The sequence below is a fragment of the Diadema antillarum genome, unplaced genomic scaffold (assembly GCF_040938485.1).
Source record: "Diadema antillarum isolate AM-2024a unplaced genomic scaffold, OU_Dant_1.0 scf00000103, whole genome shotgun sequence".
In the NCBI taxonomy this organism is placed as follows: domain Eukaryota; kingdom Metazoa; phylum Echinodermata; class Echinoidea; order Diadematoida; family Diadematidae; genus Diadema; species Diadema antillarum.
In genome coordinates this window covers 2,183,049-2,208,997 of record NW_027270992.1, presented here as the reverse complement: position 1 = coordinate 2,208,997, position 25,949 = coordinate 2,183,049, and the positions used below count along the sequence as shown (strand labels likewise).

The 25,949-nt window shown below is 41.5% G+C and overlaps 1 protein-coding gene across 1 annotated transcript in view; it reads right to left on the bottom strand.

Annotated features, from left to right (window-relative positions):
- LOC139719009 (scavenger receptor cysteine-rich domain-containing protein DMBT1-like) overlaps positions 1–24,650 on the bottom strand; it is a 40,651-nt gene extending 16,001 nt beyond the window's left edge. Inside the window, exons 1-14 of the mRNA XM_071630451.1 lie at positions 24,444–24,650; positions 19,371–19,691; positions 17,519–17,851; positions 15,705–16,025; positions 12,674–13,000; positions 11,420–11,740; positions 7,827–8,150; positions 6,599–6,922; positions 5,915–6,053; positions 5,137–5,318; positions 4,599–4,907; positions 3,960–4,122; positions 2,701–2,846; positions 1,901–2,215 (exon numbers count right to left, since the gene is read on the bottom strand). Of these exons, the coding sequence (XP_071486552.1) occupies positions 1,901–2,215; positions 2,701–2,846; positions 3,960–4,122; positions 4,599–4,907; positions 5,137–5,318; positions 5,915–6,053; positions 6,599–6,922; positions 7,827–8,150; positions 11,420–11,740; positions 12,674–13,000; positions 15,705–16,025; positions 17,519–17,851; positions 19,371–19,691; positions 24,444–24,558 (3,640 nt within the window). The 5' untranslated portion in view covers positions 24,559–24,650. The remainder of the gene's footprint in view (positions 1–1,900; positions 2,216–2,700; positions 2,847–3,959; positions 4,123–4,598; positions 4,908–5,136; positions 5,319–5,914; positions 6,054–6,598; positions 6,923–7,826; positions 8,151–11,419; positions 11,741–12,673; positions 13,001–15,704; positions 16,026–17,518; positions 17,852–19,370; positions 19,692–24,443) is intronic.
- Positions 24,651–25,949: the final 1,299 nt, after the last annotated feature.

Here is a 25,949-nt window from a genome sequence, read left to right as displayed (position 1 = left end):
GAAGAAGAGATGAAGAAAAAGAAGAGAAGAAAGCAGCGAAGCAGCTACCCAAAAGGCGAAGAAAGAGAGACTGCACGTGGTGCTGAAAGAGGAGGAAGAGGACATAGCAGAATTTTGAAGAATATGAAATCATCTACAACTGGAGGAAGACGGACTATAAAAGCAAGGACATCAAGAAAAATCCTTTGAAAAATCAGCACGTCTTTGTTTATACAATGCATTGCTGCAAAAGAACCGTGAGTTGAGGAGGCTCTTGAAGTTCAAGTTGATTTATTTCACTTCCAACAAACAAATAATAAAAAATACAAAGAAACGCTCATATACACAGACGTCATGAAATCAGTACCACAATGCAATGAACAGAATAACATTGTAAAAGAGATGCAGGCAAATTATCAACAGAGATACAAATAACAGTTACGTCACTGTGGTAAACGCATACAAAATATTGCTGGAAATGGAGGGGACTGCTAAAAAGCAGAGCTTGTAGTATTAGAATGCAGTCCCCTCATAGAGAAAAATATATAATTGCAAAAAACAACAACAACGAATTTCCCTAAGCGGTAGTAAAAAAAAAAGACAGAGTAATACACACATACATGCACACATACGGACGCACATTAACAAACACATGGCAGCTCTCTTGTAAGGAAAAAATTGATGAGAGGATAGAAAGATATAGTAGTGAAGAAGGTAGTAAGTCCGAGGTGGACAAGGGGGGGGGGGGGGGGGGGGGGAGGAGGGGAGAGGAGAGGGAAATGGTGGGTCATAACCAGGGCACTGGAGGCACAGAAGCACGGGCTCGCTGATGAAGAAAGAGTAGTGAGAATAACGAAGCAACAACAACTTCGAAAATCAAAAGTAAAAAAAGAAGAATGAATCGTCGAGGTCCACAGTATATTTCTTCGGTTCTGCATGCTAATATGTTGACTGACTGCTGACCCACAGTCGAATCGGGGTACATCGGGGCACATCGGGCACTTTTCAGCTCTCTGAACGGGGGTAACAGCGTGATAAGATCGTATAGATCGTTCAGAGCGTAGATACAGCGTGCATTGATCGGATAACATCGGCAACATCGCACTAACAGCGTAGCTACATCGTTCTAAAGCGTACCGGCAGCGGCAGAGATCGCAATGTCTAATTCCCGATCATCGTAGTAAGAGCGTAGCAAGCACTTGGTAGTCGTAACTGCAGCGTACTTAGAGCGTTCTAACATCGTACTGTGTCCAGATCGGCTCAGGTTTTACCCGATCCTTCCCGACCTGAGAAAATTGCCAAATCGTAGCGAGAACGGCATAGTGGAACGGGGGCTTAAAGATGTATTTATGATGACAGTTATTAAAATTGCCACTTCCAACATCTCTATTCCTTACAAGCATTGCCTTTAAAGTGTATACACTTTCATGATTTCATGTTTACCATTCACGTTACTTCTTCTGAATGACACATCGACTGTTGTCACGTCAATAGGACAGGTAGTAAAAGGAGTAAAATAAGTAGCAGTAGTAGTTGTAGTAGTTGTAGTAGTTGTAGTAGTTGTAGTAGTTGTAGTAGTTGTAGTAGTTGTAGTAGTTGTAGAAGTTGTAGAAGTTGTAGTATTAGTAGTAGTCGTTGTAGTAATTGTAGTAGTTGTTGTAGTTGATGTTGTAGCTGTAGTTGTAGTTGTAAATGTAGTTGTTGCTGCTGCTGTCACTGTTTTTTGTTGCTGTGCTGCTGTTGTTGTAGTTGTAGTTGAAGTTGTAGTAGTTGTTGTTGCTGTTGTTGCTGTTGTTGTTGTTGCTGCTGCTGTTGTCATCATTGTTGTTATTGTTGTTATTGTTGTTGTTGTTGTTATAGTTGTTGTTGTTGCTGTTGTTGTTGCTGTGGGAAAATAAAAAGAAATGTTTCCAAATCTCACTGATGTCCTGGCAAATGACCCCAGCATCCTCCATGTGCTGACAGTTGTGGATGCCAGTACCACGGTGGCCACATTCCGACAGGTGTAACTCTCGTCCGCTGCAGCGAACGTCATCAAACAGGATGGGCCCCGTGCCCTGGCCAAAGCTTGCCGCCCTCGTGGCTTCCAGGGCACCCACGAAGCCCAGCTCGCCGCAGACGACAGTGGCATCGTTGATGTCCCAATGGTCGTCGCAGACAGTACCCCACACCCCGTTCTGCAAGACCTCGACGCGGCCTTCGTACTTGGAGCGCCCGCCGACCAGACGGATTGTATCTGATGGAAAAAGGAGGAGCAGCTTTAGTTTTCTATCAGTGTATGCACAGTAATATATGTGCATCTCTGAATGGCACATTTTTAGCACAGCAAATAATGTCACACAAGCATATGAAGAAAACGTATTACCATTCAAGTCATATCCTCGATCTGAAATCATTTTATGAAAACTGGCATTTTTCACGTCATGTGACGTCATTTTGCATTGAAATAACCTTAATGAGCAATGGACATTAATACCACTTACCCTTTCATGGATTTGAGCATCAGAAAAAAACAAACACCATAAAATTTTCAATTTTGTTAAAATTCAGCAGGAGCTCAAAGCATCCAAATCTTCACAACATTACTGGAACGATTTTTATAAGTGGCACAAATTAACCAAGAAAGTCAGAAATTCAGTATAAGTTGACAAATACTCTCATACAAACAGACAAACAAACAAATAAACAATACTAGCCAGATTAGGTCAGATGTCAACTTACTTGGGACCCCACAGATGACGCCAGCATCCTCATCGTGGTCACAGTCGTGGATCCCGATCCCAGCGTGGGAGCAGTTTAGGAGGCTGCTCTCTGACCCACTGCAATTTACATTGTCAAGAAAGATCCGTCCCGTTCCCTCTCCAAACCTGAGGTCAAAAAGACAACAGTATCATGGTCAAAACAAAAAACAATTTAGTATCCACCTGTCTTTAATGACCACTGGCACACGCTTTACCACGTTAAAATCACACACAACACACAACACACACACACACACACACACACACACACACACACACACACACACACACACACAAAGATCAAGCAAAAAAGCAAATTTATAGTTCGGAAGCTGTGCATACTGTAAAAATCCAGAAACATTCCTGGCATGAAACTTTTGCAAATTTGGAGCCCATGGCTCTTTTTGTGGCATGACACTTTCATTCATTGCAACTGGCATTCAATGCATTATGTAGACAAGAACTTTCATGTGCATTCTACTTCAGCGAATCCTGGTTCTTCACGAAATTGCAAAAGTTTCATGTACCCGAAAATATCTGGTTTTACAGCAGTGACTACCTGCCTAATGTGATCAGTGACCACAGATTTCAATTAATTGGTTTGTGCCAAATGACTGAATACTGTGGATAGTAACTACCCAGCAGTGAGTGGTGGCAGAGCAATCAGTTAACTATACATTGTAGTTTTGCTGGCCATTGCATCAAACAAATTAAAGGTGTTCATAACCATGGCAACCTGTGATTGTTTGACAGAGTAGAGCAACTGCTAACATAAGATTGTATGTACGATGTAGGTGTATGCATATTATGCATTACTGTGGTTTACATGTGATAACATGGGGCATTGAATATACATTATGTATAAACAATGGCTACCACACCAATTGTGTACAACCGCCATCTGTACGTAATGCCCACATTCTTTGTTTTCCTTCAGGAGTAATTGTAGACAGGTTTGACTATGTGAACATATTGCAGTCCAGTGGATTGCCCATTGTGCATTCGTTACAAAGGTAAAGGGTTCAACCCTTAGCCAAAGCACTTCAGTCCTTGAGTAAGAAACTACAATGTAAATACTTAAACCAACCATGCCTATCTTTTGCTCTGGTATATAAATCAGTAGGCCTGTTAGATAGGGAGCTTAGTATGAATGTGGCTGTATTTAGCATGTGTGTGTAGTAAATGCAGCCTGGCGGATAAAATCTACACGCAAGAGAGAGACTACAGCTGTAGTTTTACCTTGCACGCGTAGTGACTGCAACTGCATCCCCAAATCCGAGGCTGTTACAGATGACCGTCCCATCTTCAACTGACCAGTGGTCATCACACACTGTGCCCCACTCACTGTCATAGTACACTTCCACTCTCCCCTCCGCCCTCGAACGTCCATCCTGTAATCTCACTGAAAGCAAGCAACAACGACGGGTCAGTTGGAATATGTCTCCTTTAGTTTTGGAACAGATTAGTAATGTCACAATAAAAAAAAAGACTTGCTGACTTGATATACACTATTTTAGACTTGTATTGTACTTGTGGCTTATTGAAGTGCAATGGTCACACCATGAGTTGTCACAAGAGTACAAATCACATTGTGTCAGTATTTCTTACGTACATACTTGCAACGGCCTTATTATAGCCTTCAAAAAGGGACTGTCACATCATTTCTATTCATATGAGTAGGCTTGTCATCCTGTCTGATGTCCTTTTACTGGAAGATTTTTTGCTCCTGTTCTAAGGGAAATTAATCGAATGCCAAATCTAATTAATAATAAGGCCACTGATGAATAGAAATGGCCAGTGCTGATTAAAATGTCCCTAACTCTGGATGAAATAGTTGTGGTTGACCATAAGAATGGTCTCTAGGTATCTCCTGCTTACCATTGACGTCACAGATGACACCTGCATCCTCGCTGTGTTGGCAGTTGTGGATTCCGAGCCCACCATGAGAGCACTCCGCCAGCCTCTCTTCCTCTCCTGTGCACTGGACGTCGTCCAGCGCTATGGCACCAGTGCCCCGCCCGAAGGCCGCGGCCGCCTTGGCCTGGACGGCCGAGGGAAAGCCAAGCTGACGGCACACCACTCTGGCGTCGTTGATGTCCCACTGGTCGTCGCACACCGTTGACCACTGGCCGTTGTGCAGGACCTCCACCCTTCCCCTATTTGGGCTTGAGCCGTTCACCAGACGAACTGCCAACATAATCACAGGAGTCTCAAAATGACAATTTGTGTCTTCCATGAAGAAAATTTTTCAATGTTAGCATGATTGGAAGCATGTACCACATGGCAACACAACAGGGATTAGAGGGTAATCACTACTGACTGACAATTAATTTCCAGTTAACTTTGCCAATCGACAGGTTTGCCAATCACCCAAGAAAGCACCGCACTTTGATATGCAAAAGTGATGGAAACTCACCGTCAAGATCACAGACGACACCTGCATCCTCGCTGTGGGCGCAATTATGCACTCCGAGGCCCGAGTGGGAGCAGTCTACCAGTTCTCCCTCCGACCCCTCGCAGTTCACATCATCCAGCACGATGTCACCGGTCCCCGGGCCAAAGGATGCAGAGCTGGTCGCCGAGACCGCATCGCCAAAGCTGAATGAGGAAGTGAAAGCAATATCAGGTCAAATCTGATCGTACTCGTCTATTTTCTTCTGCTACAACATTAATCCATATTGCAATCTTTTAAACTGTTGCTGCAAGGTCTTCAGTTATGGCCATTCTTCACAGCGTTAGTACAATTCTATAGACAAAGGATGATAGCAGAAGAAAAATTTCACATGGTTTTAAGGCTCGGTCTCAATGGTGTTTTGGGAAGACTTGCGTATGACTTGCACACAAAATTGGTTTATATTCCCTAGACATCCGCAACCAAAATTTTGTGCAGCTCAGAAATCCTGGCAACGGAAAAACGTGCCTCTGCAGATAACTGCGGATGTGTGCGGAGATCTGCCGAACCATATAAGTATGTTTCACGAATATAGGGTATGTTTCGTGAATATAAACCAACTCTGTGTGCAATTCATACACAAATCTTCATAAATGCCATTGGGAACAGGCATTTAATCAAAATATGCTTACTGTTAACACTTACAGTACTAATGCTCAAGTAAACCACAACCCCAGAGGAGAGGGAAAAAAAACACCGATGAGAAAACAGCAAAAATATCATCAAGACATAGCTCCCTCACCCAAGCTGTCTGCAGACAACACTTGCATCCCGGAGATCCCAGCTATCGTCACACACTGTGCCCCACCTGCTACGGTAGAGGACCTCCACGCGTCCCTCATTGGGCCTTGAGCCACCAGCGAGACGGATCTCTCCAAACGCTGAGGAGAAACCATGGCAACAGAAGACATCTCAAAATCTGTGCCTCTCATTTCCCCCCATGGGCTTTTTTCTTGCTTTAGCCTCAAGAGATACACGTAGGCCATATGGTAACTGACAATAATGGCAAATTCACTTTGCTGAGTACAAGTAATGTCACCATCTATTGGCTAAATCATGAAAAACACTGACTTTGGCACATACGCTGTACAAGAAAATGACAGCACAGACAAATATGTCATCTACACTTTATATAAATATATGCATACATACAAATATTTCCTTGTACATACTGATAAACAGATAGATTTGAAAGAAAATGAATGGCACATAAACACGATTTAGCCTGTATATAATTTAGTTTTGCAAAGTTCTTTTTAAGAAATAATAAAGAAGGACAGATTTTCCTTCATACTTCTTGGAAACCTTTCAAATACATAGGTATATGCCCCATCACCCATACAGGAAATGGTGTTTGGCTTGTTTGCTGTATGTTCTAGTTTATCAACTCTGGAGACAGTACATCGAATCCAGCCATTAAGCTTACATCGAGTGCATGTTACACCAGCGTCTTCATGGTGACCACAGTTGTGTCTGCCAATACCACCATGAGGGCAAGCAGCGATGGTCTCCTCGTCGCCGTTACACTGGACATCGTCCAGAAGAATGCTTCCCGTTCCCCGGCCGAAGTGGGCTTGCCTCCAGGCCCGTGTGGCCGGTCCGAGTTCCAGCTGGCGGCACACCACATTGGCGTCCTCTAGCCCCCAGGAGTCATCGCACACGGTGCCCCAGGCACCTCCCAACAGCACCTCCACACGGCCCTCCAGCTCACTTGCACCCCCAACCAGCCGGATGCTCGCGGGGGACATGCCTGCATTCCAAACGAACAACAAAAATGTATGAAATGAAAAGTTTGCCAAGTTTCTCCTCACTTGGAATGCCAAAACACCATCTGTGCTTTACTCAGCATTTACAGTGATTCTGCTGTTTTGCTCATTAGCAAGACAACCACAGGTACAAAGTGCACGATTGATACAAAGACACCAACATGTACACTGTATCACCAAAGAAAGATGTAAGCAAGGACACAAGCATACATGTAGGTTTGAGACTGAACAAGTAACAAATATCTGCATATAATAAAACTGGTTTAATATGATTCTAGATTGTCAAATCCTATGGGATCTACAAACATAAACCAATCACTAATACCTTGAATATAACAAATTTACAGTTGGTCTTTAGAAAATAGTCCATTGGCATCCTTTTATCTTATTTTTCTCTACAGCTAAGTAATCATAAAAGAAAATATTGAAAATGTGACTACCTCATCATCTGCATTTTTGTCTCTTCATCATGTTGATCCTCACAATATAAGGAATTTCATCAGATTAATGGCAGTAACAAATCATGAACTTGTTTCCCTTTGTTCATCAATCAATAAATTACTTCACGACTTACAAGTTATACTTTGTTTACATACATCTATCATAACTCAAACCAAACCCTGTAATAAAGTCCTGCTCATCCATAAGTTTTTTTCTTCCCTACATTTTCTTTTCCAACGAAACTTGGAATGTGTTTTATTGTGCAGCAAACAACAACAACAACAACAAAAAAACCAGACTAATTCACAATTGGATTGATTAACAAGATTTCTCTTGACAAAAACAGGGATTAATTGTCTGAATAAAATCCTTCTCCACAGGAAAATTTGGTGCTCGGTGTTGAATCTGCAGATGGCAAGGACCTATTAGATTTCTGAAATCTCTTACCGACTGAGCAGAGAACTCCCGCATCTTCACTGTGACCACAGTTATGACTGCCGACTCCCCTGTTTTGACACAGAAGGAGGGAGCTTTCACTGCCGGTACAGCCGACATCGTCAAGGAAAATCGGGCCAGAGCCACGGCCGTAGCGGGCCGTGCCCGACACCGAAACAGCCCTCTCAAAACCCAGCTGCCTGCACACAACATGGCCATCGTTGATGTCCCATCCGTCGTCACAGACGGTTCCCCACTGGTTGTTGATGAAGAGCTCAACCCGCCCCTCGTGAGAGCTGGGCCCAGCAGCCAGGCGAATTCGAACTTCAGCGTTTCCTATCAAGCAGAAGAACAAGTCAAGCATGTATGAGGCAGCTTTGGCATCGGGGTCGTCTTCTGTGTTTTATCACACCTTTGGAGACTAGTCACGAGTATACAGTATGTCCCCCCCCCAAAAAAAAAAAAAAAAAAAAAAAAAAGTTACAATGGGATTTCCGCATTAATAACTTTCAATATGATTAAACTGTCTGAATGCTATTTCATTCAAATATTTGGGGAAAAGTCTTTCCAACTATCGAGTCCAAGGACGTAGTCATCTTAACATTGTGTTGCAAAAAAAAAAATATAGATATTGTCTTCAGGGGATTAAGCAGCTATCAAAAGGCCAACATTTATTTGCTTTGACCATATCATACTCAACATCTTATCATTTTTACATGGTAATTTATGGGAAGGAGCATGACACAACTTACTTTAACTCTTAACGTGCCATGGTCGCCGAACGGCGACCTTAGTCCTGACGTGCCATGGTCGCCGATCGGCGACTAAGAAGAGCGAGAAAAGCATTGATCATTTAAGTTATTGTGGTACCGTAATGTGTTACACCAAGAAACTGCCAATGATATGTACTGGTAGCTGATTAGTATAACCATCGTTTCCACTGAAAATATGACCATGTTTACATTGGAAATTTTTGAGTAAATACATGATTTTTCAGCTAGATGTATTTTTTTCACGTCGGGAAAATCCGCAGTGAGCGCACCCTCCGCAAGATGTGTATGGACCAAAAGTCTCATTGGTAAACCACGCGTGTGTATGCTATTGAATCTGCGTGTATTGTCTATGCGGTTCCACTCGCATTGTTCCACTTGGATGCTGTCCTGCGGGAAGCTGCTTTGATTTTGTCCCTGAAAGAGGGTCAGCTTTCGTTCGGCGGTCAAGTCTTTCATCCTTTTGTTTTGGTAAGCGTCACTAATCGTCCCCCACGCTAGCATAGGAATTACGCGCGGACAAAGGCCAGCCGATTTCAATAGAATACGCCCGCCCCCTGTCTGCTGAGACAAAAGGAGGATTAGTAGGTTCTTCCTTCTCAAGTGGACAAAAGACACTCTTCCAGGGCCAGGGACATTACTTCAGTTGCAAATACAGGATCTGGGACTAAAGAAGTCACATTTGGGAATGAATTACTGAGGCAGAAAGAGAAATTGCTAAGACAAAATAAACTGCTAGTATCTTTGGAATCATACAATTCTAGAAGGCAATTTTGTTATCATTTGAAAGAGGAGATGTTGCTCTAAAACTTTCTCACAGAGTCAAGGGAGCGTTCTATTGAAGAAAAACTGCGACTGACTCTTTTTTTCCATACTACACAAAAATTTCTAATAATTTTGTTGATGTATCAATTACTTCTGCAATATTTCAGGTTCAGATAGAAATTATGGCAAACTGACTACATGACATGAAAGAACAAACATTTCTTGATATATGTTGTGTAGAACTCAATTCAAAACAGTCAATAGTTTCAGAGATATGGCGGTTTTAAATTTCATTGTCGATCCAATTTCGAAACATTCTAGCTTTAGGTAAAAACCTCTGGCACGTTAGGGGTTTTGGGCCTGGCACATTAAGAGTTAAGAGTAAAATCGAGACCAATTTCCTATAGGTGTATTTCTGTAAAATGAGTACAAGTAACAACTTATCCTTTGCAGTGATATCAGTGATCAAACTGTATTGTTGGTGATGTCTTCCTATCAAATCTTTAGCATTAAGATACAGATAACAAGGAAAAGTAGAAATTACGCGGTGCGTAACATATGTCCCCGCCGGAAGTAGCATTTTGTAACAAAATGTGCAATATAGGTAAAAAATCAAGGTCAAAGGTCAAAGAAGTCAAAGGTCAAAATTCTGTGTAGAAGTTTTGAAGCCCTCACCTAGTGCCATCACATAAAGCAAATGGAATCGAAATTGGGTTAGAAATGGCGAAGGAGTAGCATTTTGTAGCCAATGTACAATATAGGTCAAAAATCAAGGTCAAAGGTCAACGAAGACAAAGGTCAAAATTCTGTGTAGAAGTTTTGAAGCCCTCACCTAGTGCTATCACATAAAGCAAACGGAATCGAAATCGGGTTAGAAATGGCGCAGGAGTAGCATTTTGTAGCAAAATGCACAATATAACATGTAGGTCAAAAATCAAGGTCAAAGGTCAAAGAAGTCAAAGGTCAAAATTCTGTGTAGAAGTTTTGAAGCCCTCAACTAGTGCCATCATATAAAGCAAACGGAATCGAAATCGGGTTAAAAATGGCGAAGGAGTAGCATTTCGTAGCAAAATGTACAATATAGGTCAAAAATCAAGGTCAAAGGTCAAAGAAGTCAAAGGTCAAAATTCTGTGTAGAAGTTTTGAAGCCCTCACCTAGTGCCATCACATAAAGCAAACGGAATCGAAATCGGGTTAGAAATGGCGAAGGAGTAGCATTTTGTAGCAAAATGTACAATATAGGTCAAAAAATCAAGTTCAAAGGTCAAAGAAGTCAAAGGTCAAAATTCTGTGTAGAAGTTTTGAAGCCCTCACCTAGTGCCATCACATAAAGCAAACGGAATCGAAATCGGGTTAGAAATGGCGAAGGAGTAGCATTTTGTAGCAAAATGTACAATATAGGTCAAAGGTCAAGGTCAAAGGTCACGACTGAAATTCTGTGTAGAAGTTTCAAAGCTCCCATGTAGTGCTATCATATAAAGCAAACAGAATCAAAATTGGCTCATAAATGACAGAGAAGTAGCAAATTGAAGATTTTGATCACACACGGACGCACACACGGACACACGGACACACGGACGGACGGACACACGGACGGACGGACACACGGACACACACACGTACGGAGCCCGTTTCATAGTCCCCTGCTCGAACTCGTTCGGCGGGGACAATTAGCTCAGGCAAATGTTACATTTACATGGTGTATGTAGCCTTAAAGAGCACTTAAAACAACTTTAAAATTTTAAGGTTAAAGCACCCTGGAAAAAAAGTCCAATATTGCATACTGTAAAACATGATATTTTTGCAGCATGAAATTTTTGCGAATTGGAGCTGACAGCCTTTTTCGTGGCATGAAATTTTCGCGAGTTAACTCTAACATTCAATGCATATAGTGTAGACAGGAACTTTCGCGTGCATCTTAATTTCACGAATCTTGGCTATCGTGAAATTTGCGAAATTGAAATGCACACAAACATTCTTTGTTTTACAGTATGACATTCATTACTTGATCGCACATTACCTGCAAGGAATGCTGCAACACGACAATTTCAAAATGCTGATTCACCTCACCTGCTGAACATATTGCTCCAGCATCTTCATGGTGGCCACAGTTGTGTGAACCGACCCCGCGATGAGGGCAAAGGTCAAGGGATGACTCGCTTCCTGTGCATCCAAGGTCATCAAGCAGAATGGGGCCCGACCCTTGGCCGAACGAGGCTCTCGTTGTGGCCGACACAGCACCGGAGAAACCAAGCTGACGGCAGGCAACGCTGGCGTCGGAGATACCCCAGTTGTCATCACAGACCGTACCCCACTGGTTGTTGAGGAAGACCTCCACACGACCCTCAGAGGAGCTTGAGCCCCCGACCAGCCTGATGTTCACCCCTGGCCCTGGTAGCACACATGCACATGCAAAAACACATTCAGCCACCCATCATAGCATCAAGATATATGAAGTAGGGTATAGGAGTAAGATCCTCCTAAGTATAGGAGTGGACAAGAGAAATCTTGAACACGAATATTAATCTATAGTTTCATAGTTTGCAGGCATAGAAGGGAAGGGATAAAAACTGAGTGAATGCTAGAAAGTCCAAAGTCATGGTATCTTCTGCTGATGCAGGTGACACAGAGAAAACAGGAGAACACCCTTGTGGAGTCTATTATTCAGGTGTTGGAGCAAATTCTTTAAGATGCAGCAACTACATGAACTGGGTCCATTATTGATGTAGCAGAATCTCTTATAGTCTGCAGGTGGCAAGCAAGATGACAGGGCGAGGTATGGTGGAGAGGTACCAGTCTCATTGCATACGGACTTGAACTCTTGAGGCTGTGGACAAGTTCTGCAATTTTAATTTTGGAGATTATAGGGAACTTTCACAGCACGACACGGCCACTGTGAGCCTGCACTGAGCAAAATTTTAGGGTTAAAGTACCCTGAAAAAAAAGTCCAATATTGCATACTGTAAAACATGATATTTTCGCGGCATGAAATTTTTGCGAATTGGAGCTGACGGCCGTTTTTGTGGCATGAAATTTTTGTGAGTTAACTCTCACATTCAATGCATAAAGTGTAGACATAAACTTTCGCGTGCATTTTTATTTCATGAATCTTGACTATCGTGAAATTCGCAAAATTAACCCGTTCCATACTGAATTCTGAAATGCTCATAGACTTAATACACAGGCCACCAGGTTCCCGTCTGGAAAGGGGTCAAAATGCAAGCGAACATTCCTTGTTTTACAGTATGACATTCATATTGTAACTTGATCACACATGACCTGCAGGCAATGCTGCAACATGACAATTTGAAAATGCTGAGTCACCTCCACCTCTTGAACATATTGCTCCAGCATCTTCATGGTGGCCACAGTTGTGTGAACCGACCCCGCCATGAGGGCAAAGGTCAATGGATGACTCGCTTCCTGTGCATCCAAGGTCATCCAGTAGAATGGGCCCCGACCCTTGGCCGAACGAGGCTCTCGTTGTGGCCGACACAGCACCGGAGAAGCCAAGCTGACGGCAGACAACGCTGGCGTCGGAGATACCCCAGTTGTCGTCACAGACCGTACCCCACTGGTTGTTGAGGAAGACCTCCACACGGCCCTCAGAGGAGCTTGAGCCCCCAACCAGCCTAATGTTCACCCCAGGTCCTGGTAACACACACGCACACACAAAAATACATTCAGCTACCCACCATACACGTAGCATTAAGATATTACACATCAATAGCTTCTTGTGTGTACTTATGCAATTTACTACTTCATACTCACTATTCAGATCTACATTATACTAAAATGAAAATGTATGTAAAAGAATATATTAACAGGACCCATGGGTACTGCCATACTTTCTGATATCATCAATTGTCCCTGATACAGCAAACCTCTTCGATGTAATCTATGAAATTTTATGCAGTTCTCTGAATTTGTTGACATTTATCTCAATTGCAAACTAAAGTGCACACAGAAAAAAAAAAGATGAATTCAACCATTTAGACATTGTTAGAAAAAGCATTCGCAAAACTCAAAAAATTGAAATTAACTTTTCACGTAATCATGTGTATCCTGTCACCTTGAACCCGACAAATCTTCACAACTGCCACCACAATCAATTACACTAAACTCTAATGAGCAATTTTAATGACGTGCACATACTAATCGACATAGTGACCCCCTTGTAAGTATGTCTGGTATAAACAAAAATTCAGTTTTAAAATTTGCACAAGACTTCAGGGGGAAAAAAAGGATAAAGAAAAACAAAGCAAAAATCGGACATTCCACATGGTCGCCAGGCAGTCATTAAAAATATGGAGTAGGGCACAGGAGTAACGATATCTTCATGGTACGCTGCCTTGGAGGATAAGGGATTGAAACTGAATGCTGGAAAGTCCAAAGTCATAACATCTTTTGCCTGATGCAAGTGAGACAGAGAAAACAGGAGAATACCCTTGTGGAATTTGTTATTCAGGTGATGGCGTAAACTCTTTAAGATGCAATAACTGTACAAACTGGATCCACCATCGATGTAGCAGAATCTCTGGTAGTCTTTAGGCAGCAAGCAAGATATTCTTATCTGACTGAGATGCCAGGACGTGGTAGGCCTATGGCAGAGAGGTACCAGTGGAATTGCAAATGGACTTAACTCCGGGGCAGGAAGTTTGAGGCTGCGGATAAGTTCTGCAACTTTGGAGATTGTAAAAGAGAACTTCCACAAGCACAACACGGCCACTGTGAAAATGAAATGTGTAAAATTTGTTTCAGGGCATGCTTGAATCTGAAAAATCTCCCGTCCTGGGGAAAGCAAAATTGCGAGATTGAGCAGCCAGCCAATCAGCGATCTTGACGTGTGCGTCGGTCATACACCACGGAACGGTTTACGTTTCACACATCATCCAAAATTGCTGCGTCTGCTTCCACACAGAAAAGCAAAACTGCTTTTTAGAAATGGGGATGGGAGTCCAAGCGCCAGGACTGTCACTGTTCCGCGTCCTCTTGGTCTTCCCATCGTGTAGCAAAAGTTCTCTGATGTTTGCTGCAAAAGGAGCTGAAAAAGCAGTTGTGACTGCAAGGATTCAGAGTGACTGGATGAAGTTCTGTGAGCTCTCGCCCTTCCTCACTTCGTGGGCAACACCAATAACTGTGAGAGGGACGACGTATAATGTGTATGTGAGGAAATGCATGACCTATGGTAGTAAGGCGTAGGTAATGAATTGTCCAGTGTAGAATTATTTGAAAAGGCTTAGATACGGTAAGGATGGTCAGATGGATGTGCAGGGCATCACTATGTGATAGAAAGAAAAATGGAAACTACCTCCAGTCAACAAGCCTGCTAAGGATAGGGCCAGTGATGAAGCAGAAAAGACAAACTGTCTCAAAGAGAATATGAAAATTCCCAGTCACTGGGAGGAATCCATGTGGGAGACCCCACAAGACATGGGAATAAACAATCAAAGAAAACAGAAGAGAATCTAATATCGCCCACATTGACCCAACTGATGGCATACCACCGAGGTGAATCATCAAGGAAATGAACTGTCCACTCCAAAAGAGTTGAAAAAAATAGACCCTAAATGTTGATGATGATGACAATGATGTCAGCAATTTTCAGTTATATCTCATCATTTTCAAGCAAAACTTGAAGGAAGTCCTTTTATTTCAAATTTCTTTAAAGGGGATGGCTAGTAACCGATCAGTGGGAATCAGTGGGAATGCTGAGGGATGATTGTTCCAATCCTTGTGGGATTCATTTAAGAGTACATTATATATCTGCTGTTGTGTGAAAATTATTTGCTTCAGAACGGTCTCATATTCAAGTAATGTGCAGATTAATGCCCCGTCACTGACCAGGGACGCTTACCTGGAAACATTAAACTGCACATTACTTGAATATGAGACCATTCTGAAGCAAATAATTTTCACACAAGAACAGATATATAATGTACTCTTAAATGAATCCCACAAGGATTGGAACAATCATCCCTCAGCATTCCCACTAATTCCCACTGATCAGTTACTAGCCATCCCCTTTAAGAGGAATTGTTCGGCAGGTTTTTTTTTTTTGAAGAAAAAAAAACATGTTCCTTGATAATCTTATTTTACAACACGTTTTACAAAACAAACAAAAAAAAGAAGCTTTTCTTGTCATCTGAATCCCTTGTCTAAACGTTGACCCAATGCAAAACTTGGTTCAACATTTTCAAACTCTAACAAGTCAAATAGCAAGCGAATCAAAGAAGTGGAATTTAAAAAAACGATATTTCCTCAGTATATTGCACAAGTTTGCTTCATAATGTGTAACTGGGAGCACAATGTTGTTCAACTGTGTGTTGGGGAGAGAGCATTTAGTCTGTGTCACCTGTCGTAGCCTGGACACAGACTGCACCAGCATCTTCACCGTGTCCGCACGCAGTAGGAATCTCGGAATCAGGCCAAAAGCACTCTTGCAAGGAATTCTCGTAACCAGTGCAGTCCAAGAAGTCAAAAATGATGCCCCCCGAGCCCCGCCCAAAGCGTGCTCCGCCCGGAGCAGAGGAGGCCCTGGCAAACCCTAGCTGCCTACAGACAACATGAGCATCCTGCAGGTCGAAGGTGTTGTCGCAGATTGTAAACCACTGGTTGTTCAGGAACATCTCGACACGACCTTCTAGGCGACTGGCCCCTCCCACCAGTCGAACTCCTAGGACAAAAAAAAAAACATAACGAGACAGAGAGTCTGTCAAAGTGGCAACCTGTGTAAAGCACTCACCATCCAAGAACATTTAACCCAATCCATACTGAAATCCAAAATCCCCATTGACTAATAATACACTGATCATCATGCTTCCGTATGGAACAGGTTAGAAAATGAAAAACTGTCTGACACACAGGGTACTATCCAACCATTTTATCTATAAATGAGGCTTTTGACAGCACACGACAACCAATACTTTAATGGCGGTTACATTCAGTGCAACTTGCAAACACAGATGGAATCTCATTTATCATGGATATCAGTCCAACAGATGCATAATAAGAGGTTGAAATCATCATTGACCATTTATGGACTCTGGCACTCAGCTTTAAAGGTGGTACAGTATTGGTTAGGGTAAGGATTCAGCTTGTGACTTTTTGCGAGAATACTTAAAAACCACTTTATGAAATAATAAAGAGCAGGCAATTCTAAGAGGAATTCAAAGTTAATTTGATGAAAATCGATTCTGAAATGGCTGAGATATCCCAAAACAAAGTAAAACAAAATGATCCAAATACATGTAAAAGGGGGGTCTGACCTTTTATTAGGATTGCTTTGCTTTGGATATCTCAGCCATTTCAAAAACATTTTTTGTCGAATTAACTTTTTTGTCAAATGCGTATGATTACATACTCTTTCATATTTCAAAAGATGTTTCTCATTATTGCACAAAATCAACACTAAAAACATTGGAAACCTTAAGCCCAATTTCATCCGAAACTGTACCATCCCTTTAACTTGCCAAGCCCTTTCAGCAGTAAGCAGTGATCTATCCACACTTGGCCTAGTTGTAAAGTTAGCAAGCTCACTCAGGTGTCACAATACACCTCTATCCAACAAGAAGCCCATGGTGGCACAACAAGAATTAGGTGGATTTGGTCATCTTTAATCATTGATATATAATGATATGTGTTGCCAGATAGAGTCTCTCTAGGAAAGATTCTGGACTACGGGGTCAAGGGTCAAAGGTCAAGTGAAAGTATTAGAATTGCAATTTTTCTTCATATCTTGGAAACGGTTCAAGGTATCTCTGTGATCTAATGTTGTCAGAGTCCTGGTGTTGTATTGAGATCAAATTTTGTCGCAATTATATGCAATTATATCAACAGAAATGTTCAGATGTGAGTTTCTTCAATTTGTCTCCCTCTACACCTGAATCTTGCCCCTCTGAATTATATCTTACCTTTATTCAACAGAAATGTTGTTTAGATAACTTCATTATTTGTTTGTTTGTTTGCCATCAGCCAGCCCAACCCTTTGACCAGCTGTGAGTGCTAATATCAGCAACTTCCAGTTCATTGTTTGTGCTGGTGCTGGTGCTTACCAGGTCCAAAACAACTGTTTCATATCTCGCTCCAACACCATTGCTGCCTGTTGAGATAGCACCACAACACCAGCACTAGCAACAAACTTGAAGTCATCCAGTGACGGCAGCCTACCTGGGTTGCTACCACCTCCGGGTCGTGAGCACACCACTCCGGCATCCTCTCTGTGATGGCAGTTGTGTAGTCTGCGGTGTTGACAGTCCCTCAGGGAAGATTCGCTGCCGCTGCACCGAACGTCGTCCATCAAGATCGGCCCCGATCCCTCGCCAAAGTGGGCCCGGGACCGTGCCTCCACTGCAACTCCGAGCCCCAGCTGGCGACAGACCACACGGGCGTCGTTAATGTCCCACAAGTCATCGCATACTGTACCCCACTGGTTGCCTATGAATACCTCCACACGGCCCTCGTAGATATCACTACCTCCAACAAGTCGGATGTTGATTCCACCTATTATTGAAATAGACAAGGATGCAAAATGAAAAGGTCTCAACACACAAAAGCTCTATTACAATGAGAGAGAAATCTAATCATTGGCTTTTGTCAGGGTTACGATGATGATTAAGCAATCTCTTCATATACCATACTAATTATATTCTATAACATTTCAGACATGGAAAAGTAGTCACTAACATCACATCCCAAGAAACTTTGCATAGAACTGAAAGAGAAAGCTATTTTGATATCATAGTGAATTGACAACATCAGTTTTCCCAATCTTCAGATGAAGTTAAGATTGTCGTGCAAGTTCAAAACAGATTGTATGTTTTGTTTTGTTTTTCAAAGAGCATAGCTATAGAATAAAGGAGCAAATTGAAATGTAGAAAAGCACAATTAGAAATACATACCTTGGGTTGTGTAATAAATCATGATGATTGTTTTAAAATGCCAAATTTGCTAATTACACTCTGGGGATGATGTCAAGTTTGATATCATTTAAGAATAGCTCTAAAAATTTGCCATGCATTTAAATGATTATGTCACATTACTTACAAGTATGTCACAATTGTTTGTTGATGTTTTTGTACTGTTTTTAACCTGCTCCATACTGAATTCTGAATCCCCATAGACTTAATACAATAGGCCACCAGGTTCCCGTATGGAACTGTTTAATTGATGTTACTTTGTTGGGACTAATAAACCTTTCCTGAAAATGATAAGAAGCGTAAATAGATCTAACGTATGTTTAACAATGTTCATAAATTCAATTTATTCATCCTGGTTGACGCCATGCAAAATATGTGAATGGAGAAAAGAGAAAACAAATAACATGTTGGCAACTTAAAAATCTTCTGAGAGCTGATGCAAGTTAGGTTTAATTTTCAGGTGTTTCAGTACGTGTTAAATGTGGATAAATAGATTTTCATTTCATTTCATTTTATTTCCACTTTCATAATTGGTTGTCAAACTTTGCATTAAAAACAAACAAACAAACAAACAAAAATACATGGTGTCAATTATGATAGAGGCGGAATCATGAGAAGCACACAGTAGGCTTATTGAAAATGATCCCTGAAGAAATATTGTGATGAAATATGTGTAATCATTTATAATCATTTGTAACTGGATTGAAACAAACATGAATGCAAAATACGATAAGATTCACAACTTGAAATCAATAGAAAAAAAAATGGATACGTGTAGATATGAAAGAAAAGAAGAACAAAAAAAAACCCTCCATATTTAACTATTCATCAACTTGTAACTTAATTGCATCAAAAAGATGTTGTTCATATAATCTTTTAAATTGTCTTACAGTCTTACTGATCCTGAAAATTATAATTCAAATTATTCCATAAAATAGTATCTTTATTTAAGATATTGATGACTGCGTACAAGATGTGCGATTTAATGGGAGATGGATATTCTGAGCATTTCTGGTATATTTTTTTTTTTCAAAGATAAAAGGAAACAGATACTTTTAAAGATTGAGGGCTAGTTCTATTCCCTTTTTCAAATGTACGCTCACCACTTTGTCCGCAAATGACTCCAGCGTCTTCCCTGTGAGCACAGTTGTGTGTTCCCAGACCCTGGTGCGGACATGAAAGCAGGGATGACTCTCTTCCAGTGCACCGCACATTGTCTAGCAAGATCGGACCAGATCCCTGGCCGAAGTGAGCGTTGGATGGAGCATGGCTCGCCCGTCCCAAGCCCAGCTGGCGGCAGACTACCTGTGCATCATTGAGATCCCACAAGTCGTCACAAACGGTTCCCCACTGGTTGTTCACAAATAGTTCAACGCGACCCTCATTGGCGTTGGAGCCACCGACGAGACGGATGTTGGCCGCACCTGAAAATGGTAATCATTTCATGACCTGACATCAATATCAGCACCGCATTATAATAAATACAGAATACAATACTGTTGAAAAAAAGATGCAGGCTTATCGCAATCTCGGCACAAGGCAAGATTCATGTGTACCCACTAGAAATAGCACCACCGGTCCTCCCTCTCAAGTGGTCAACCGTACAGTGTGTGGTATGGCGTGATGAGCTGGTGTGTAGATATCTACTGGGACACTGTGTAAAATTTGCTGTGAGTTTCTAATACGATTTATTAGACTATCCCAGTGCGTGCATGCAGTGTAGTTGCTTTCAAATCACCACTTAGAACCTACTTGTAATTGTACGTGTGGGACTGATGTGTATCATTGATGTAGAACTAAAAGTTTACTGCTACGCACTGATACGCAGTGTGTAATTTGGTACAAACTACGAAGCAAACTACTCACCTGACTGTGCCACAGCACAGAGACACCCCAGAACAACTCTGGACCTTCTTCAAAGTTTGAGCAACTTCGACAATTATTATGGCATTCACCACGAAATAGAACTGCACCTCTTTTGCGGGTCCCCATAATTCTCGCAATGTGTGCTAATGTGTGCTGTGCATTGCTGATGTATGGAATGTTCACTCGTGCTCGCACTCGTACAAGGCCAACCAGTGCTTAGCGTATAGCGTCGTCTGCTAGAGTACGTAATACAAGCAGCATGACGGACGTGCAACGCAGATGGAAAATGTCCTGCGAAAAGAATACCAGCATGGCATGCTTTGCATCAAAACATACACCCTAATTTCTATTTTTTCTTGGGGTCTGAGACCAAACTTTTTGGGGGATAATGGCCTGATTGTGATGCTGGGGTGGGGAGCGGCGATCGCGATTAGATTTAGAATTAGATCTATAGCTGATGGAAATGCAAAGAGCTTTTCTCATGAATAGGCCTATATGACGTAGTGAGAAAAAAAAATATCTTTCGGAAAATGCCATGTTGTTGTTGACCTGTTATTGTTGTTTTTAATAACCTTGCGTTGATCATTCATTCATGAGTTCAATGTAGAGTGAGTAAAACAACACTTTTGCGCCCAAACTGAACAAAACCCATTACTCCGTTTTTGGACGAAATGTTTTTATCCACCATGTCCCTCTCGACCCAGGTGTATAAATGGGTACCTGGCAACGCTACATCTATAGGGTAATGATAGTGGCAGGGACCTCTGGTAGCGCTGTGGCAACACTGAAGAGGCTATCATGGATAGATAAAAATTATCATTATCATTATCATTATCATAAAGCCTCCCGTTGGCCTGCACACAAACAGCAAATCTGTTCGTTGCTTCTTTAGGGTGGGAATTGTATCTATAAGCCAATAATCGTAGCATCAGCTAGCTGTGACAGGACTGGGCTGATCTCGAAACTACCTCACGAGGCGTAGAAACGGGGGAGTGCCAGAAAACATACTGTCACATTAACCCTTTGCAGTGGCGGATCCGGGCGCGCCCCCTCCCCCTTTATTTTAGTTGTTGTTGTTGTTGTTGTTGTTGTTGTTGTTGTTGTTAAAACAAAAGATATAAACAAAAAAATGGGGGCGCGTGCGCCCTCTTCCCCCTTTAATTTTGTATAGGCGCCCCTTTTTTACGGAATTCCTGGATCCGCCTCTGCTTTGTTTGCTTTGAGTGCCGATAGTGGCACAGAAAATCCCACAGAAAGGGTTAAAGACCAAGTTAAGTAAGGGATCACGCCAAGCAATGTTTATGTATACAAGTACTGCAGGCTCCACTATAATAACATGGATCATCATGGGCGCCATCACTTATGGAGACACTGCTATCACCTTGTTAAAGGTTAATGAACACAAATGCAATGCGGATTGAGTAATTGCAGCAATATCACTAAGTAGAACACATCGGTTAAGTATGATAAACTTTCCTTCATATTAGTTATGAGTTTGAAAAAATAAAAATCTCGGTGCTGCCCGTTGCTAGATGAGAAGACTGCAAGATTTTGTGACGTCATGCATGGACAACAATCAAAGAAAATAATTATAAAGATGATTCTGCGTATTTTCATATCGCTACCATAATTTTTAAAAAAAATGAAATAGGCCTACCTTTTTCAGAAGACATGTTGAATTACAGTATCAATGCGGAGAAAGGAGGAAGCTTACACTTTTTATTTCAAAAAAAAAATTTGAATTCCTTCTCAAACGCTTTGAGGGGATGAAAAACATTAATTTACAAGATTATTGACAAAACGAATCCTTGATTTTATAATGTTGTTGTTTGTTTAAAGCAATGACGGATTATTCTTTTTTCAAAGCTCCTACTTTATCTCTTTTTTTTTCATTTATGTATTTTTCATAGAAAAATCAGTCGATACAAGATATTGCACAAGTTCAAAATCATTCACAGTACTCCTGACAATAGAAGGATTTCGTGTGTACCTGTATGTGTGTTTGACTTTCTGTCCTCGTAAACTATAATCATACCGCAGATTTCGATAGTGCGTTGTAAGATGTAGTTAGATACATGCTGCGATTGATCGAAAGATCGGTCTGTATCTGGTCGTCGGGGATATGTTCCGCCGAGACTGCCTCTGGCTTCACGGAATCCCCTCCGATGTCTCCGGAGGAGAGCGATAACGTCCCAAAAAAAAAAGACTCTTCTGGGCAGACGGATCTTTCTGTCTAATGCTGCGACTATCATCCTCTTCTGCCATTACGAATAATTTTGAGGTAATCACATTGATGACGACCATGCTAACGACTATGATATTATTATCATCTACATGATAACCACAGTGATGACTGTCCTTACTATCATTAATATCATAATTACTACTGTAACACAGTAATAAAGAAGGGTTATATCTGGTTGTGCCCTCCAAGGAGTATGTCCCCTTTGCATTCACATTGTTTGAGAAAATAAGTCTGTCGATAGCTAAGTTAGTGTTGGAAATACCGATACAATTCTGATCAGACAGCCAATGCAGCAGCATGCATACAATATATTTCTATACTCGCTCTTGTAGACCTCTCTATGAAATTTCTTGCAACATTGTTGTACATAGTGTATATAAGTGAGCATATTTTGTAGTTCAGCAGTGTTACATCCATTTAAAACACTAATGATTTGTTTTCGTAGCAGTAGGACTAGCCCTCTCGGCCCATCCCCTGCCTGAGCTGTGGTTAAAGCCCCCCCTGTCTCTTATCTTCCTTCCTGTTTATCTTTGTGGTCATCGCTCTACTGGTGGAGGGCAGTGCAGAGTGCTGTGTCGTTATCTTTTATGTCTTTCTTGGAAAATTTAGGGGGAAAAGGGGATGGAGACTACTGGGGCTGGAGAATATATAACAGATGTAAAGTATCGAGACTCTCTCTCTCTTAATTCTGGTACCAGTGAGGCAGCATGTCAGTGCAAGAAACGTGGGGTGGTTCTGTTTGAAAGGAGTCTATAACTAGTGGCTTCGACCTGTAAATATGTCATTATTATACCTGTACTGTATAGTTTCTGGTGGTTTATTTGTGATTACCGACCTGCTTGGTTTGTGAACTGGCGAAGGAAGGAGAAACTACCTCGGAAGACATCGCTTGTATATAAGCGCCCTTCAGACCTGAGACTAGAAAATCACATTGCTCTCTTTCGCTATACTCGTCCCTAATCATCATATGTGTGAAAGATGTGTGGGCACATCACGTTATAATTATTGTCTTCACCATTTGTATCCTGCTTGCTGTACGTTGGAAATTGTGTCCTACTTCGGAATCGCAGTTAATGGAAATGGAAAGTATGTGCTTTATGGATGGCTATGACTGTGTTTGTACTGTTTACCGGAGCTAATCAACCCAAGTGAAAGTGCATTGGTGTATGGTCGCAGAGTGCCGCCAGTCGCGTGAATCTCGTGTCATTGGATCCCCAACACTGAACCGGTCCCGCGGTGAGGAGAGCTTTATGTTTGACACTAGTCATCGGCGATAGTATAGAAATCTGCCGCGTGGACTGTGGAGGACTCTCTATGAGAATGTGAGTCATATGTGCCTTATAATTATATTACATGATCACTGATTATTGTGTATGAGCCCCGTTGTACTATACAAATGTGTAGTATAATGTATATAAATGTAGACGAGTGAGGTTAATGTCATATCCCTCTTATGAGATTCTTGTAGTATATGGATTGTATGTTGTGGGAGTAGTCAAACACATTTGGGACCTGACGGTATTATGTAAGAACAGGAAAAAGAGTTCCAAAGGACTGTAATAATCCTCTGCATGGAAATATCGGATATTGATTTCTGTCATGTTATATGTCACCCAAAAATTGTGTATAAAATGATCCTGTAGTACCCTCAATGGATGAAATATTAAGTTAAAGTGCACAAACAAATGCACGTTCACGATTCTGAGCATTTAAGCTTGACACATGAACCGCTAGAGGCCTGTGAAGTGGCCAAAACTGTGTTTTATACAGTGGTACACTATGAGCTTAAGATAGTTCGACATGCCGGTGATACGAGAAGTTTCTTAATGTATGTTGTGATGTTATAAGAAAAGCTTGTAATTGCTTACTGGCTCCATTATCATTACTCTATGTATTAAACCACATTTATGAGTTAAATTGGTGTTCAATCGATTCCTAATTGTGGAGTGACGTGTCTTGTAAGAAGAGCTATCCCTGATACGAACATAAATAACGGTCGCGTTACACTACCACTGTTCTCCCTTCATGTTTGTTATTTGTTTCTTTTGATATAAGTTTGTCTTACCTCCAACTTGACGAGTTTGCCGATGTGAAAGCTCAGCAGAGATAACAAGAAACAGTGAAGACATGGGGAATATTCTCAAGAGATTGACAGCCTTCCATCGTCTGGAGATCGTCATCGTTCGTTCCGGTGATCGCAAGCTCCCTTGATTGTAAAATTCAACTTTCAGAACTAACGCTGGTGAGCAATCGTCGTCTACGGACTACAAAATAACAAGGGGAGATAAGCGTAATTCATACACGACGAGCAGTCACGTTTGAATTGATGATGATGACAATGATGACGACGAGGATGAGTATTTGGTGGTGGTTGAATGATGTAAGAACCTGGATGCGCGTTAGTAGGTTTCACCGACCTGCTGGGCAGAGCCTACCAGCCAACACCTTCCATTGTTTGATAGTAAGGTGAAGAGTAACCCGCTCCCTGGACGAAGCCGAGTTTTATATCCTGAGATCCGGTGTTTCTTCGTGTCACACGCAGCGTTTGTAATGTATAGTGATCCCCCAAAAGCAGTTCCGGGACGCACCCGGGTTCTCGAGAAAGTCGATGCGGGGGAGTTGGCAGGGTCACTTTGGAACCTTCTGCACTCAACACCTCACCCGCAAAGGCCAAACGACAAGTTAGTGTAATATTACTATCGTTTCTTCATATGCAGGGGGAGCAAATCAGTGATCGGGTGATCAGTGTTCTGGTATGGAAAGATAACTGTCAGCTATTGTCAAGTTTCTCATTTTTCATATACTTTTTTTAATTTCTTATTTGTGTATTTGTTTGCTTGTTTGTTTGTTTGTTGTGTATATGTTGTTTGTTTGTTATTTGTGTTTTCTTCTGTTGATTTCGTTTTGATCTTTTTTTGTTTTGTTTGTTCAATTATTTTTCTATTTGCTTTCCTTTTGAACAATGATGGTTCATAAATTACGACTTGAACAACTTCACAACTTATGACCTGTTATGTAGTCATAATCATAACCATTCATGGGAATAATGATACAAACTGGCACAGCAAACACGTGGCATGATAATGTTATTTTTGCATGATCTGGCATGGGTTAGGCCCTTATATCGAATAACTACAGAGGAACGTGCATGAGTAATGCCCCTTCAGGCAATGCCTCAACACACAAAGAAAAAAAAACCTTCATGAGCAGATATTAAAGATGTTGAAAATAGAAGCAGTGAGGTATACTATGCAAGGTCGTTTATAGAACTTTCCTTTTTTTGTATATTAGGATGCTGTGTAAATTTGTGGTCAGGTTATAGATCGCAACAAAACGGAGGGCAGAGACCATTAGATCTTTTATGTTTATGCGAGTCAGACATCTTCACACATGGGTTAAAATTTAGCGGAACATTGAGGTTCGTGGACAGCAACTTGTAGATCATAATTATTTACAATGTAGGACACTGAATCGCGCTCTAACAGTTTCCAACAACATGGAAACTGGCATGAATCCGTCTGGTAGAGATGGCTATTCAACATGTTCAAGGCAAGTGTCGTTTCTTGAATTA